The 12,276-nt window shown below is 40.9% G+C and overlaps 1 protein-coding gene across 3 annotated transcripts in view; it reads left to right on the top strand.

Moving 5' to 3' along the window:
* Positions 1 to 315: 315 nt before the first annotated feature.
* The window catches only part of NFIB (nuclear factor I B), a 174,279-nt gene continuing 162,318 nt past the window's right edge, over positions 316 to 12,276 (top strand). For 2 of the 3 annotated variants that reach the window (XM_068928890.1, XM_068928891.1), the window contains exons 1-2: positions 316 to 845; positions 7,009 to 7,540. In XM_068928890.1, the coding sequence (XP_068784991.1) occupies positions 816 to 845; positions 7,009 to 7,540 (562 nt within the window). In that variant the 5' untranslated portion in view covers positions 316 to 815. The remainder of the gene's footprint in view (positions 846 to 7,008; positions 7,541 to 12,276) is intronic. The other variant, XM_068928892.1, reaches the window with a different exon arrangement.

The following is a 12,276-nucleotide window of genomic DNA, read 5'->3' as shown; positions in this document are numbered from 1 at the left end:
GGTGAATTTTTCAACTTCCAAGTTTTGAACTGGGGGGGGGGAAAGTAAGGCGCGCGAGCGAACAGGGAGGGAGAGAGAGAGAGAGATTTATCGTTTGAATTTTCAGGAGATCATTTTTATTATAGTGGGCGTTTGGAAAGCAGTCTCTTAACATTACCCGCAGAGGGAAGGAGGGAGGGAGGAGGGAGCGGATAGGCGAAGGGAGCAGGAGGCTGAGGCTGCCGCGAGAGGAGCCCGGAGATTGCGCGCTGCGGAGCATTTTCCACCCTTGGGGGACGCACACTCTCGCTCCGGCTGGCTCCCGCACACATGGTCGCTGCCGTGCAAAGTTTCGCCTGCCATCACTCCGGGATTTTTCTCCTCTGCTCCGGGCTGTAACCTTGAACTTTTCGAGAGCGTGGTGACAGTACCATAATAATCCACCACCAACTTCTTAAAAAAAATTAAAAAAAAAAAAGAGCCAAACAAAAAATCCTCCCGCCCACCCCCCTCGAGTCCTCCCCCCCATCTGCAAAACAACCAGCAGCAGCAGCAGCAGCAAAAGCAAGACTCCTGCGCCGCCGACTACAAGAGGGTTAAAAGTGTAGATTGGATTTCACCCCGGGAAATCTAGCACACGGAGTGAACTTGAATCTTTGGCTATTTAAGGAGGACTGGGGTTTGTTGTGAAGTTGTGGTGATCCAGGGCAGAGCCCCGTCCTGATTGATTTCATCTTCCTTGAGTCTCAGATGACTGTAAAATGAATAGATGAAATTACTCCTTTTTGAGGCTTTTCTTAGGGGCTCTCCGGGCAGCGTGTTCTCAAAGCGAAGTCATGATGTATTCTCCAATCTGTCTCACTCAGGTATAGAAGCGTTTTTATTTATTTATTTATTCATTTATTTATTTATATATTTACTTTCACATGATTTTTATTTTTATATGTGAGTTGTTAATGAGTCATTGCTAGTAGTTGTAACGGGTTAAAGCACAGTTGTAACTGCTTGTCACAGCCAAACTCCTCTCGCAGAAGAGAACAGTAGAGAATAAACTGTACCAGGCCATTGTTTTGGGGAGATTCATTCAAAGTGTCACCCGTAGACAAATACTGTTAATTGTTAGTGCATAAAAAGTCAGAGGTTAACAAAATGGAAATGAGCATAATTACGCTAAAAAGCAGGTTTGGAGAGTATTGATTTGACTGGAGTGAAACGGTCTGCTGTCTTTTCAGCTCGCCACTTTATTCAGACCCTAATAGAAGGGTTTAAAAGGGAAAGTTTTTTTTTTTTTTTTTTTACCAGAATTGAGCACTGTCTCGTGCGAAGTAATCTTGCGCTACCTTCAGATAGTTAGTACCATACCGTCTGCCAGCAGCGAGGGTGATTGCAGTGGGGCTGACCGAGCTGTGGAGCGTTTTCGTGTTCGGTTATGTAGGGACACGGCGCACCCCCCCCTCAAGCCCCCCAGCTTCCCCCCCCCCCCAGACCCCAACCCCCGTTAAATTGCAGCTTATAGATCCGCGTGCATCCTCAGAAGCAAAGAAAAGAGCCGGCGGGTTACGAGAGCCGCGCCGGCAGCTGTTTGGCAGCGGGGAGGAGAGCTGTCAGGGGGAGCGCGGGCGGCAGCGGGAGCAGCCGCGGGGGCGCGGGGCGCCCGGCAGGGCTGCGCGGGGGGCGCCCGGGGCCGGGGTCCGCGCCGCCCCAAAACGCGGCTCGGGAGGCAGCGGCGGCGCCCGGAGCGCCCCGTGGGAAGTTGGCCCGAGGAGCGCGTTTTGCCACGAGTGCTCTGGTGGGAAATACGTGCCGCGGCACGGGAGGGCTTTTCCGAGCTGGGCGGCTGTGTCTGCAAAGCCAGGGGATAGTTTTCAGAAGCTTTTGTGAAAGTCTGTCTTAGGAGGATGTGATGTAAACTGATTAAGCGATAACTGCTTGCTTCCACATTGGTGCAACAAATAGCTAAAGAAGAGGAAAATGTGCGAAAGTGTCGCCTCGTGCTATGTTGTTATTAAGCAACCGATAATGCGCTGATAGTACTATAGTGAATAAATAAATACGATTTAAGTTATTCGACAGTTAGAAAGCGTTGTAATGCGAAAGGACTGAAGTATTCACAAGTTGTGAATGAAGATGAAAACAATGATAAGGCTTATTCAGTGATTGGATACAGTCCTGTAGCTTTTTGGCTGACACATTTTTTATTGTTTATATTTTGTTTGGCATCTAAGTGTGATTGACTTAGATATGGATATTTTCAGCAAGTAAACGTGAACTTCAGTGGAGCAAAACTGGCCAAGAGTGCTATTGAAATATTTGTTATTCAAAAGAAAAATTAATATTATATGCAGGAAGCATTTTGTGTAACAGAAAGACACATCTTTGCAGGTACACACATAGAAATTATTACTTGTGGTTGAATCCAGAGTTGGTGGAAATTAATTCTGAATAAGCTTGCCATTCTGTGAAATTACTGGTAGACAGTAAAACTTCTCTGCACAAGAACGTATACCTAAGAGAAAAACAGAGGAAAGCAGGTTTTACCTTGTAAATAGGCAAATTTTCACTTCATCTCTAATACAGTGGATAGTTCATTTTGCTGATTCCTACTCTAATGACATTTTTCCTATGTGCTTGCTTTTTTGGACTTTTCCTCTCAAAGTTGTAATAAGTTTCATAATTTTAACAGATTTGTATTAAAGTACCATAGTTGGATGTATACAAAAACATAATGCTGTGCTTCTACAGCAAAAGATACAGTTTCTTGCTTTCGCGTGTCAGTAACTTATGCATAACGTTTCCCAGTCATGCTGTATCATGTGCTGTGTAGAAACAGTTCACATTTAGCGATACATACATGGAACACAATTGCAGCAATTTGATTTTAATTTGGAAATTATCTCTCCCTGAATTAATAAGGCATTTTTAGTCACCTTTCCTTTCCATAAATTAAAAAAAAAATAAGATTACAATGGGAATGAGAATTTATACTTTTTGTTATTCATTTATTTAACATAAAAGATTGATTAATCTTATTTTCAGTTGTGAGTGAGTTAAAATAGACTTCTCTCTATTGTTTTCTCCATCCATAAGACTCTTTAGAGGCAGGCTGATTGTGGTGGTATGTGCTCAGAACAAAACATTTTGGTAAAAGTTCTAAACACAGAACACCTGTTTGGACCAAGCTCCTTGCTAAAGCAGTAGTTCAGTTTGCACCGAGGCTGCATTGTAGCACCTTTTAGAAACAAGTGTGACATCTAAAATTATGGTTTTAAGACAAGCTTGTTGTCTTAACTGGAATGTTATCCAACACCATTTCAATGAAAGTTTGATTACGTGTAAAAGGTCTACAAAGACGAATGGAGACTTAGCAAATGCAACTTAATTTTTTTTTTGGTCTTTTTCTCTTCCTCTTCCATGCGCCCCGCTTTCACTGTTTTGGAATGAGTATAAACTCCATTTATCTCTCTTGCTGAGGCATGACAGGATGCAGTTACTGCATGCCTTTAAATGCTTGGTCTCTTGTGATATTTTTACCATGGTTTATTTTTATAATATGGTGGTCCAGGAAACTCGGAATATGTTGTCATTTTCTTTTCTCGCTAGAATATATTGTTTCACTATGCACAGAGAAATGCAGGGAAATTGAGTATATGAGGTTTTCTATATAAAATTTCTATAGACTTCTGCCTTATATATTTATTTTATTATCCTCAGTTTAAGCTTGGATGAATTGATACAAAGTTTAGAGAAGTGGAAGGAAGGAGAAAGGCATTATGTTTCCCCCTTTATCTATTCCGAAGAGAAAGCCTGGCCTATCCATCGTCGTTATAACATAATTAAACTGTTAGTATTTTTTTCATTTTTTTACAAGCTATATACATATTTCAAAGTAACTTGCATTTTAGTTTAAATTGCCATTGCACAGTGGTTCACCTGAGCAATTTATTCTGACATTTGAAAATCTTACCTCCATAAATCGCTTTATTGCAAGGGCAACTATGACACATGGGTAAGTGCCACATAAAAATCATTTTTCATTATCACCTATATGAATATTAAGGGAAGAAAAATCAAATTTAGTAGATGGATTTTTAGGAGGTTTTGTAGAGAAGGTGTGTGATTAATTGCAGATCTCCATTTAGGATCATTTTATGGGTACTTCTTCTTGTCAAGTAATGTTTCATTTGAAAGGAATCCAGATGCACAATGAATCTCTCAGAGATATCTGATAATATTGCTTTAGAACAGGACGTTCTTTGCTGTGCTTCTCCTTCACACTCTTCCAGATATATTTATAGCTTTAGGAGTTAATGATATTATGAAAGAGAAGCCTGAACCCAGTAAAAAAAAAAAGGTTTTTTTTTCACTCTTCTAAAAGAAAAACATTTAACCTCTGGAGATCTGAATTTACAACCTAGAGTTTCACTATAGAAAATATTTATATATTTAAATTACTATTGGTTATTGTTGGTAATACTGTGTGCAGTCACTAAAGGTAAAGCCATTCCAAGACAGTTCATTAAAAAGGAAGACTAGATTTCTAGTAGTCTAGTAGCGCAGAATATTCTCACAGTAATTTTATTGCCATTATAAGGTATAAATGCTGAAGTTGATTTCAGACATAGGAGAAACTATATTGGGACAGAAAATCATTTCTCCTAAAGCCCATCAAACTCTTCCCCCTTAGTCCCCCCAGCTGCTAAAGTTTCCAAAATCTGTAGTAAATCTATTCTATTCAGTTTATAATGAATTGGAAAGATTTAACAACATGCAGTCTTTCTGCTTATGTTAAATTAAAATTTTATTAACGTTTTGATAAAATGCTTTGATTAAGATGAGTTCTGTAGGTGAGAAAATAAACTTTCTGTAGTAGTTATAAATGAGGGAAAAAAAGCATGGCATCAGAAAGCGTATGAAGATAGGGAAGTCTTATCATGGGCTGTGGTTACTCAGAGCAGTATTGCCTTCCCACACAAAGAACAGATTGTGGTTTAACTCTTTCCACGGCCTAGTTTTATGTGCCAGTATAGTATCAGAATTGTTCAAACCTCTGCTGAAAACTACTAATCAGTTTAATTTTTGCCTTTGTGGCTGTTTGTTAAGCATCATCCTGTAATGCAATCATTTAATGTCCTGAATCATGCTCCAATATTGTCTCTTCTTTCTTTTTCTGCGAAGGTAACGTGGCCATAGATAAACCGTTTGCAACTTTTCTGTTGTTTTCTGTTTGATTTGAGGGTGGGGTAGAGAAGAGCTATACACTAAATCTAGCAGGTTATTAACATGCAGGAAATTAGGAAGTTTGTTTGAAATTTGAAGATTTAAATACTGAATTCTTGGCCTGAAGGCCAGTAAGCTTCCATAATGGCAGACTGAACTCTGTATAATTATGAGACCATTAGTTATACTTTCATCATTTTTACCTAATGGAGTTAATCAGCCTACTGGTTAAATATAATTCACTCCCTGTCTAGCAGCGTAGCTAAAATACTAGTTTGTTAATTGTATTCTTGAATGTAATCATATAAAAAAGGTAGAGTTTTAGTTTGATTGCACTGTGTCACTCAGTATGATGAGCAATCTGCGTAGTATTTAAAACGAAATATACCTGCACACAGAAAGAGAGATACCTCCCCTAAGGTCTCCCTTCCAAGCCAGAGTATAGCAATGTTTGATAGCAGATCATGCTGTTCTGAACAGTGGATTTGTTCACATAAAAGAGGCATTACATTTTGGAAAGGCCTATTTAGATATTAACATGGATGTGTAGGATGATACTTTAAGCAGACAAAATGAATTAATTTAATTGCTATAGGGTGTACTTGTAGATGACAACTAAGCATCACCTCCTTAATGCAATACATACCGCTACTAGGCAGAAGATAAGAACTTGCAGGTGAAGCCAGATGACGGGAAGGGATATTTTAGAACTGTAAACAAATTGCATGGATTTCACAAAAGCAGTGTTTGACCAGTGGTGCACTCCTAATGTCACTCTGCCACAGCATGCAGAAACACAAAGAATGCAAAATTTGTGCCAAGTTGCCATTTTTCATTGTACACCTCAGATTGATTTTTAAGGGGTTTAGAGTAATTGCCACACTCATGTGATCAGTTAACAAATTAACTGACTCTGTGGGGCTTCAAATCCCATAGTGGAGCTGCCAGAAGAACATTAATGTAATTTTTGTTCTCAACTTCATAAACTTTTATTTTACAGAGTTTGGGGGTGGTGTGGGGGGGGGAAGCCTGAAGAGCTGAAAGTACAGAAGCTTCTGCTTAGGATTTTTATGCGACAGGCTGTGTGTCTTTTGCCCACTTTCCCTTGCTGTATACTGGTTTCTCTAGTTACCACCACTGGAATGGTGCTGTTTCAGTGCTGGAATGTTGGACGTTTGATAAGAAAATGGATCAAGTTTAATGGCGCATGCTCTTTGTGCCACCAGCAGTCTCTTGCTGAGAGCATGCTCCAAAGCGGGAACTGTGTGGCATTACACTGAGCATGTATATGCTTTGTGTTTCTGTACCACAGAGAAGAGAAATGAACTGTGGCATTCGCTTCAGCGTTCTGCACGTTTCTGCTCAGATTTTTTAAAATCGTATAGTGTCCTCTTTGTGCAATGGTACTTTTCTTGATGTTAGCCGTTCACTCAGATATTTAAACGTTAGAAATAAAACATCTTGATAGCATCTTTTTTTAAATGATGTAGTCTGAGCAGCATTGTGGGATGAAGTGAGGGGAGGCATACAAAATAAAATCTTCACATGCTTCTTTCAAAGAGTGAAATGCGGGGAAAATGAGATTCTCTGTGTACTTCTGTCTGCTGCCTGACAGCGACGATAATTGCACACAAGATGTTACGCAGAAATTTTCTGTAAATTTTGAGTAAATTTTTAGTCTTTATTCTCTTCATCTTGCATTTCACTTTAAGATTCTCGGAAATCTGTCATGATGCTGCCTTGGGTATGAGAACGCACTGACTTTGAGTTTTCTTCTTCTCTTCTTTTTTTTCCCTCTGCTTCTTTCCACAGGATGAATTTCACCCGTTCATTGAGGCACTTCTTCCACATGTCCGTGCAATTGCCTATACGTGGTTCAACCTTCAGGCTCGAAAACGCAAGTACTTTAAGAAACACGAGAAACGAATGTCAAAGGACGAGGAAAGAGCAGTCAAGGATGAGCTACTTAGCGAGAAGCCTGAAATTAAGCAGAAGTGGGCATCCAGGCTGCTCGCCAAGCTGCGCAAAGATATTCGCCAAGAGTTCCGGGAGGATTTTGTGCTCACGGTGACTGGGAAGAAGCACCCATGCTGTGTATTGTCCAATCCTGACCAGAAGGGTAAGATTAGGAGAATCGACTGCCTGCGACAGGCTGACAAAGTCTGGCGTCTGGATCTAGTCATGGTGATCCTGTTCAAAGGCATCCCCTTGGAAAGTACGGATGGAGAGCGACTCATGAAATCCCCACATTGCACAAATCCAGCACTTTGCGTCCAGCCACATCACATAACAGTATCAGTCAAGGAGCTTGATTTGTTTTTGGCATACTACGTGCAGGAACAAGGTAGGAAGCAGACTGTCATGTTTTTTATGTTAGCGTGTCAGACTTTTGTTCCAAGTTGCCCTGTTTCCCCTAAGGGTTGACTTCCAGTGAAACATTATTCCGTGGTCTGTATACGTAATGTGGGTACATATACATATGTAAATCAGCATGTATGCGTACACACACACGCTCTCTTACAGACCTGTGTAAATGACATATATGTTTGACATTCGCGCCGTGTTCTTTCAAGAGAGGGTAGGACCTACCAAGGAAGTACTTTAGTTCCTCTGAAGTTGCCATTTTTGTCGAAGAGTGGCAATATGTTGTGTTTTTTCCAATTACAACTTCAGAAAACGTTTTTCTCCTTTTTATAGGCTTTTTTTCCCCCAGTACTGTTAGCAACAGATGCAGGTATGTGCAGTTGCACCAACAGATAGATAATAATAATATTTACTTTCATCTTTTTAGCTACTAATAATCAACAGTTTGTCCTTAAACTGATAAATCTGCAATTACTTTAAAAAGCAATTGCAAATTTTCTCACCATTATAAAATAGAACACGAAATAAAAGAAATCCTGCTTTGTAGATGCCGTATGTATTCAGAATTACATCGCACCACACTTATATTTTATTCATATTTTGCCTCACTAGCTCATGTTACTTGTCCGAACCACACAACAAAGATCCATATTGTAATGATTCCAGAGAATTATCCGTGAAAATTATATTTTCATAATCACAGTACTATACTGACTTTATTTGGCAGATAATTAAAATATGGAAAGTTGCAGGTGTACTAAGGAAGAACTACTTAAACTTAGTTTTACTGAATTACAAGGAAATCAGCCGATGTTAATTGTTTGTCAGGAGAAAAACTGCTGGTCTTACTACATATTCAGATAACGATATTCATATGCTGGTCCTATAAACCATAAATGGATGTGAGCAGAGAAAGGTTTTCTCAGATTCTAAGCCCTGTGAAAAGCGTTTTCTCTGTGGAGGGTCATTTTGGTTCTTTCCGATGATTGTATCATCCTCTGGAAGTCTTCATAGTGCTGACTGATCAGCAGTAATAAAGCATTTCTTTTTTAGCAGCAAATCTAAACCAGGGAAAGTTTGAGCGGCCGCAGATGGCGGGCCATTTCACAACTTGGCCTGGTGGTAGGCAGAAATGGCCTGCAGAGGGGCAGATGGTAGGCTGTTATCTTATGCTCAATATATAACTGTGAGATTTAAATGAAAAATAAACCAAATGGATTTGATTAATAACAAAAAAGTAAAATTGCACATGTCTTTGGTTATAGGATTTTGTTATCATCTGTGTATTCATTCTTTACGAGAAAAGATACACAATACAAGCTTTTTACTTTTAATGACTTGTGTTTTAGAATTTAATTATCCCAATGGTGCTCATGTTTGCATGAACCTATAAATACAGCCCAACTTTTTGGATTATTCATTGTGAAAAAATACAATTCATTGTCTTTTTTCCTGGCTGTATTTATTACATTTTTTTCCCCGCAGCAGTAGACAATGTATACAGCACTTAAATGTTTTGCAGTGACGTTAAGTAGCTGCACAGTCTGGTAAATCTGATCTCCAGTAACCCAGAAAGTTTGCTGTGACAGCATCCAACAAAATATCTTAACTGTATATGATTTGTACCTTTCAACAGCTTTTGTACAGGAAAAGTCAAAAAGTGTTTTGAATACATACATTTCAAGACATAGGTCACTGACTAATTCTAATGCCTTTACCTGTCTGTGACAGTCAAAACTGCAAAGGGAGGCAAAATAGTTCGAGTAGCTCTTGAGCCAAAGAAACTGGGGTCAGCGTACCCTTACATGGTGTGGATTTTTAAGTTGTCAGAAGCCAGTAACTTGAAATAGGAGAAAAAATTGCAGAGCATTGTTGATTTTATTAATTTAAATGGACTGAGGATAGGAGTGTACTCAAAACATTTATCTAAATAGGAACGAGTAGGATAAGCATGCTGTAGTGCTACGACTTCCAAAGTTTTAAGAAGCTACTTTGAGAATACACTGGCAGATGAAGCTGGCTCATTTCTTTGTATCAAGTCACCCTTAGTAGACTCTCTTGTTTATTGTAAACTGCATATATTTTGTATCTCTCTTGCCGCTTTGCAGTAAATCTTCTGCTAACATCTGGTGGCTCTCTTCCTGAGGAAGTCGTATTCAGTTATCTTAGTATTTTTTTTTCCCTTTTGTCAAACCTTGGTTCTGTATCCTCATTGAGAGCAGGTTAATTGTGGCACTTTGTAGTGCACTTGATTAAGAACACCAGGCTTTGTAAAAGATAAGCATGAAGACAGGCAAAATGCTGCATCTTACTCATACTACTTTGGTTTACATTTCTCTTTTAGAACGTAAAAATCTGTGTAGTGGGGTCAAATAAAAACTAAGTAGAGAAACAGAAACAGTTCAGTCCCTGAAAAAAGTATGAAGAGGGAATTAACGAATAAAATGAGTAAAGGGGCTAAGCAGTGTGTTTTTTGTTGCTTTAAAAAAAAAAAGGTTGGGAGAAAAAAGAGGAGGAAGGATAGTTTGAGTGCCAGTGATGGTTGCCAGTGGCACCAGGATTGGCATCAGACCCTCTTTGTTTAGCCTAGGATGCCTGTGATTTGTTGGTTGGCATCCGCATTGCAGTGCAGAGTAATGTTACAATATATTGACAATTTCCAGATCTCGAAGTGTCAATAATCCTTTCGGTTCCTTATAGAAATAGCTTCTACTTCCATGTCTGTCTTGAAGGAAGAAATAAGGACCAACGTCTCAAGCTTTGTCTTTGACCAACTTCATCGGGTTCTCTTCCTCGCTCTTCTCCCTCAGCGTTCAGCCTCTTTCCCCCTCTTCTCTCACCTTCTTGTGCTTCGGGATCTTGAGGGGGAAAAAAAAAAGCAGTTTGACACAGGTTGCAATGCTGTTCCTTTGACTGAAATGGAGGAAGAAAGTGGCAACTACACACTGCGATCAGTGTTTAAGGTCAACATTAAGGATGCTTAATGATAATACATTTCTATAGGGTTCTGCTTGTTCTATGTATCATGGTCCCTCACCCGTTCCCCCTCTCCCCCCCCCCCCCCCCAATACGTTGTAAAAAAAGCCCAAACCTTGAAAACGACCGGCTCGTTGCTTCTACGGAGGAAGCCTTTTTTTTTTTTTTTGTCAGGCAGCAGGGAGCATCCATGGCTTGGTACGAAATGCACCTCAGCCCCTAGGAAATCATTTGGTGGCATTTGCCTCAGTCAGCGCAGCGCTCCCGCTGCCTCCGCGGCTACGGGAACCGCCATTTTGTATGTCAAGTGCCAGGAGAGCAGAAAAAAAACGGCAGACAATGTGCTCGGTGCCAATAATGGTTGCCAGTGGCACCGAGGTTGGCATCAGACCCTCTTTGTCTCGTTGCTGAATGCCTTTGATTCGTTGGTTGGCATCCGCATTGCAGTGGGCACATTGGAAAGTTTTTGACAATCGCTGAATGAAAGCCGCAGTACTTGTTTGCTGCAACAGAAACCAGATAATAAAAATCCCTTCTCCTTATAGATGCTTTACTTAGTCTTACAATGGCTGTTGGGGGAAAAAAAAATTGCATTGCTGCTTTTCTAAAACATATCTGCAGCAACGTGTCTCCGCTGCAGAATTCCTCACCCCCCCCACCCCGTTGTCTCTGCTGTTTTTGTTTTCTGCAGCGTAAATAAAGTGCAAACTCGCTGTTAGATATTTCAACGCGTGCTGAATGAAGCATCGTAGACCTTGAGAAATGTTTTGGGTGCCTAAAGGGCTGAGGCGGTGGTAAATGCACTGAACGTTTTTAAGTGTTTTAATGCGTGCGCCTCTCAACGGTACGTTTCTCAGATCAGTCACGTTACTGTTTACAGTCTCCTTTGTCCTCGTGTAAGAGTGATATAATTGGGGGGAGCCTGTGTCCCCAGCTGTTGATAAAAGCTGAAGTTGAGGGGGTGATCTTTTGAACTATCCAAGAAAGAGAGCAAAAAACAGATACAGATCTCCGCAGCCCAATGCTGTTCAACACTTCTGAATCTTTGAAGTTCTTAAAACATCAAGACGCTATGACAATTCCAGCTGCATGATTTTTCTTACCAGGGAATCAGCGAAAAGGCTAAACCGTTTCTGCTGGAAGTTTCCTAGATAGCTAGCGTTAATATTGCTTTCCGGTTAACCACTGTTATCTCGTTAATTAATAAGAAGGATTAGCGGCTCTACCCAAAGGGCTGCGCAGAAGGAAGTCTGGCCTACGTGAGTCCCTGAACCGCCCGACTGTGTCCTGTTGGTTTGGGAAGAGAGAGGGGGGAAAAAGAAAATAAAGAGCGAAGAAAAGAAAAAGAGTGAGGGGGAGAGCGGGGAGAGGGCCGGCTCGGTGCCGGCTCGGTGGGGTGAACTCTGTGAGCGCGGGCTGGTCTGCGGAGCCACGGGGGAGCCGGCAGATCTCGGGAGACAGCGGCTGCGGCGCGCTGGCGCTGCGCGCGCAGCACATGACCGCAGCCGGCTGCAGTTTAAACTAACTAACTCCAGCTTGCTCATTTTTGCAATGTACTTTGTGCTGTTCCTAAGCACGTTTTCAGGTAATCTCAGCCGGAGCGGGGAAGTTTCTGTGCTGCATCTGCATTGATTTGAAACTGATTTTAGGCTTGCTTAACACAGACAAAGTGGTCATGCTTTACTGAAAGGGGGTATTGCTTTCTCGCTTAGACAGTCCTAGCAATACGTATGCACAGCC

The sequence above is a fragment of the Struthio camelus genome, chromosome Z (genome assembly GCF_040807025.1).
Source record: "Struthio camelus isolate bStrCam1 chromosome Z, bStrCam1.hap1, whole genome shotgun sequence".
Classification (NCBI taxonomy): domain Eukaryota; kingdom Metazoa; phylum Chordata; class Aves; order Struthioniformes; family Struthionidae; genus Struthio; species Struthio camelus.
Note: the sequence above shows the minus strand (reverse complement) of the source record. Positions and strands in the feature narration are given on the sequence as shown.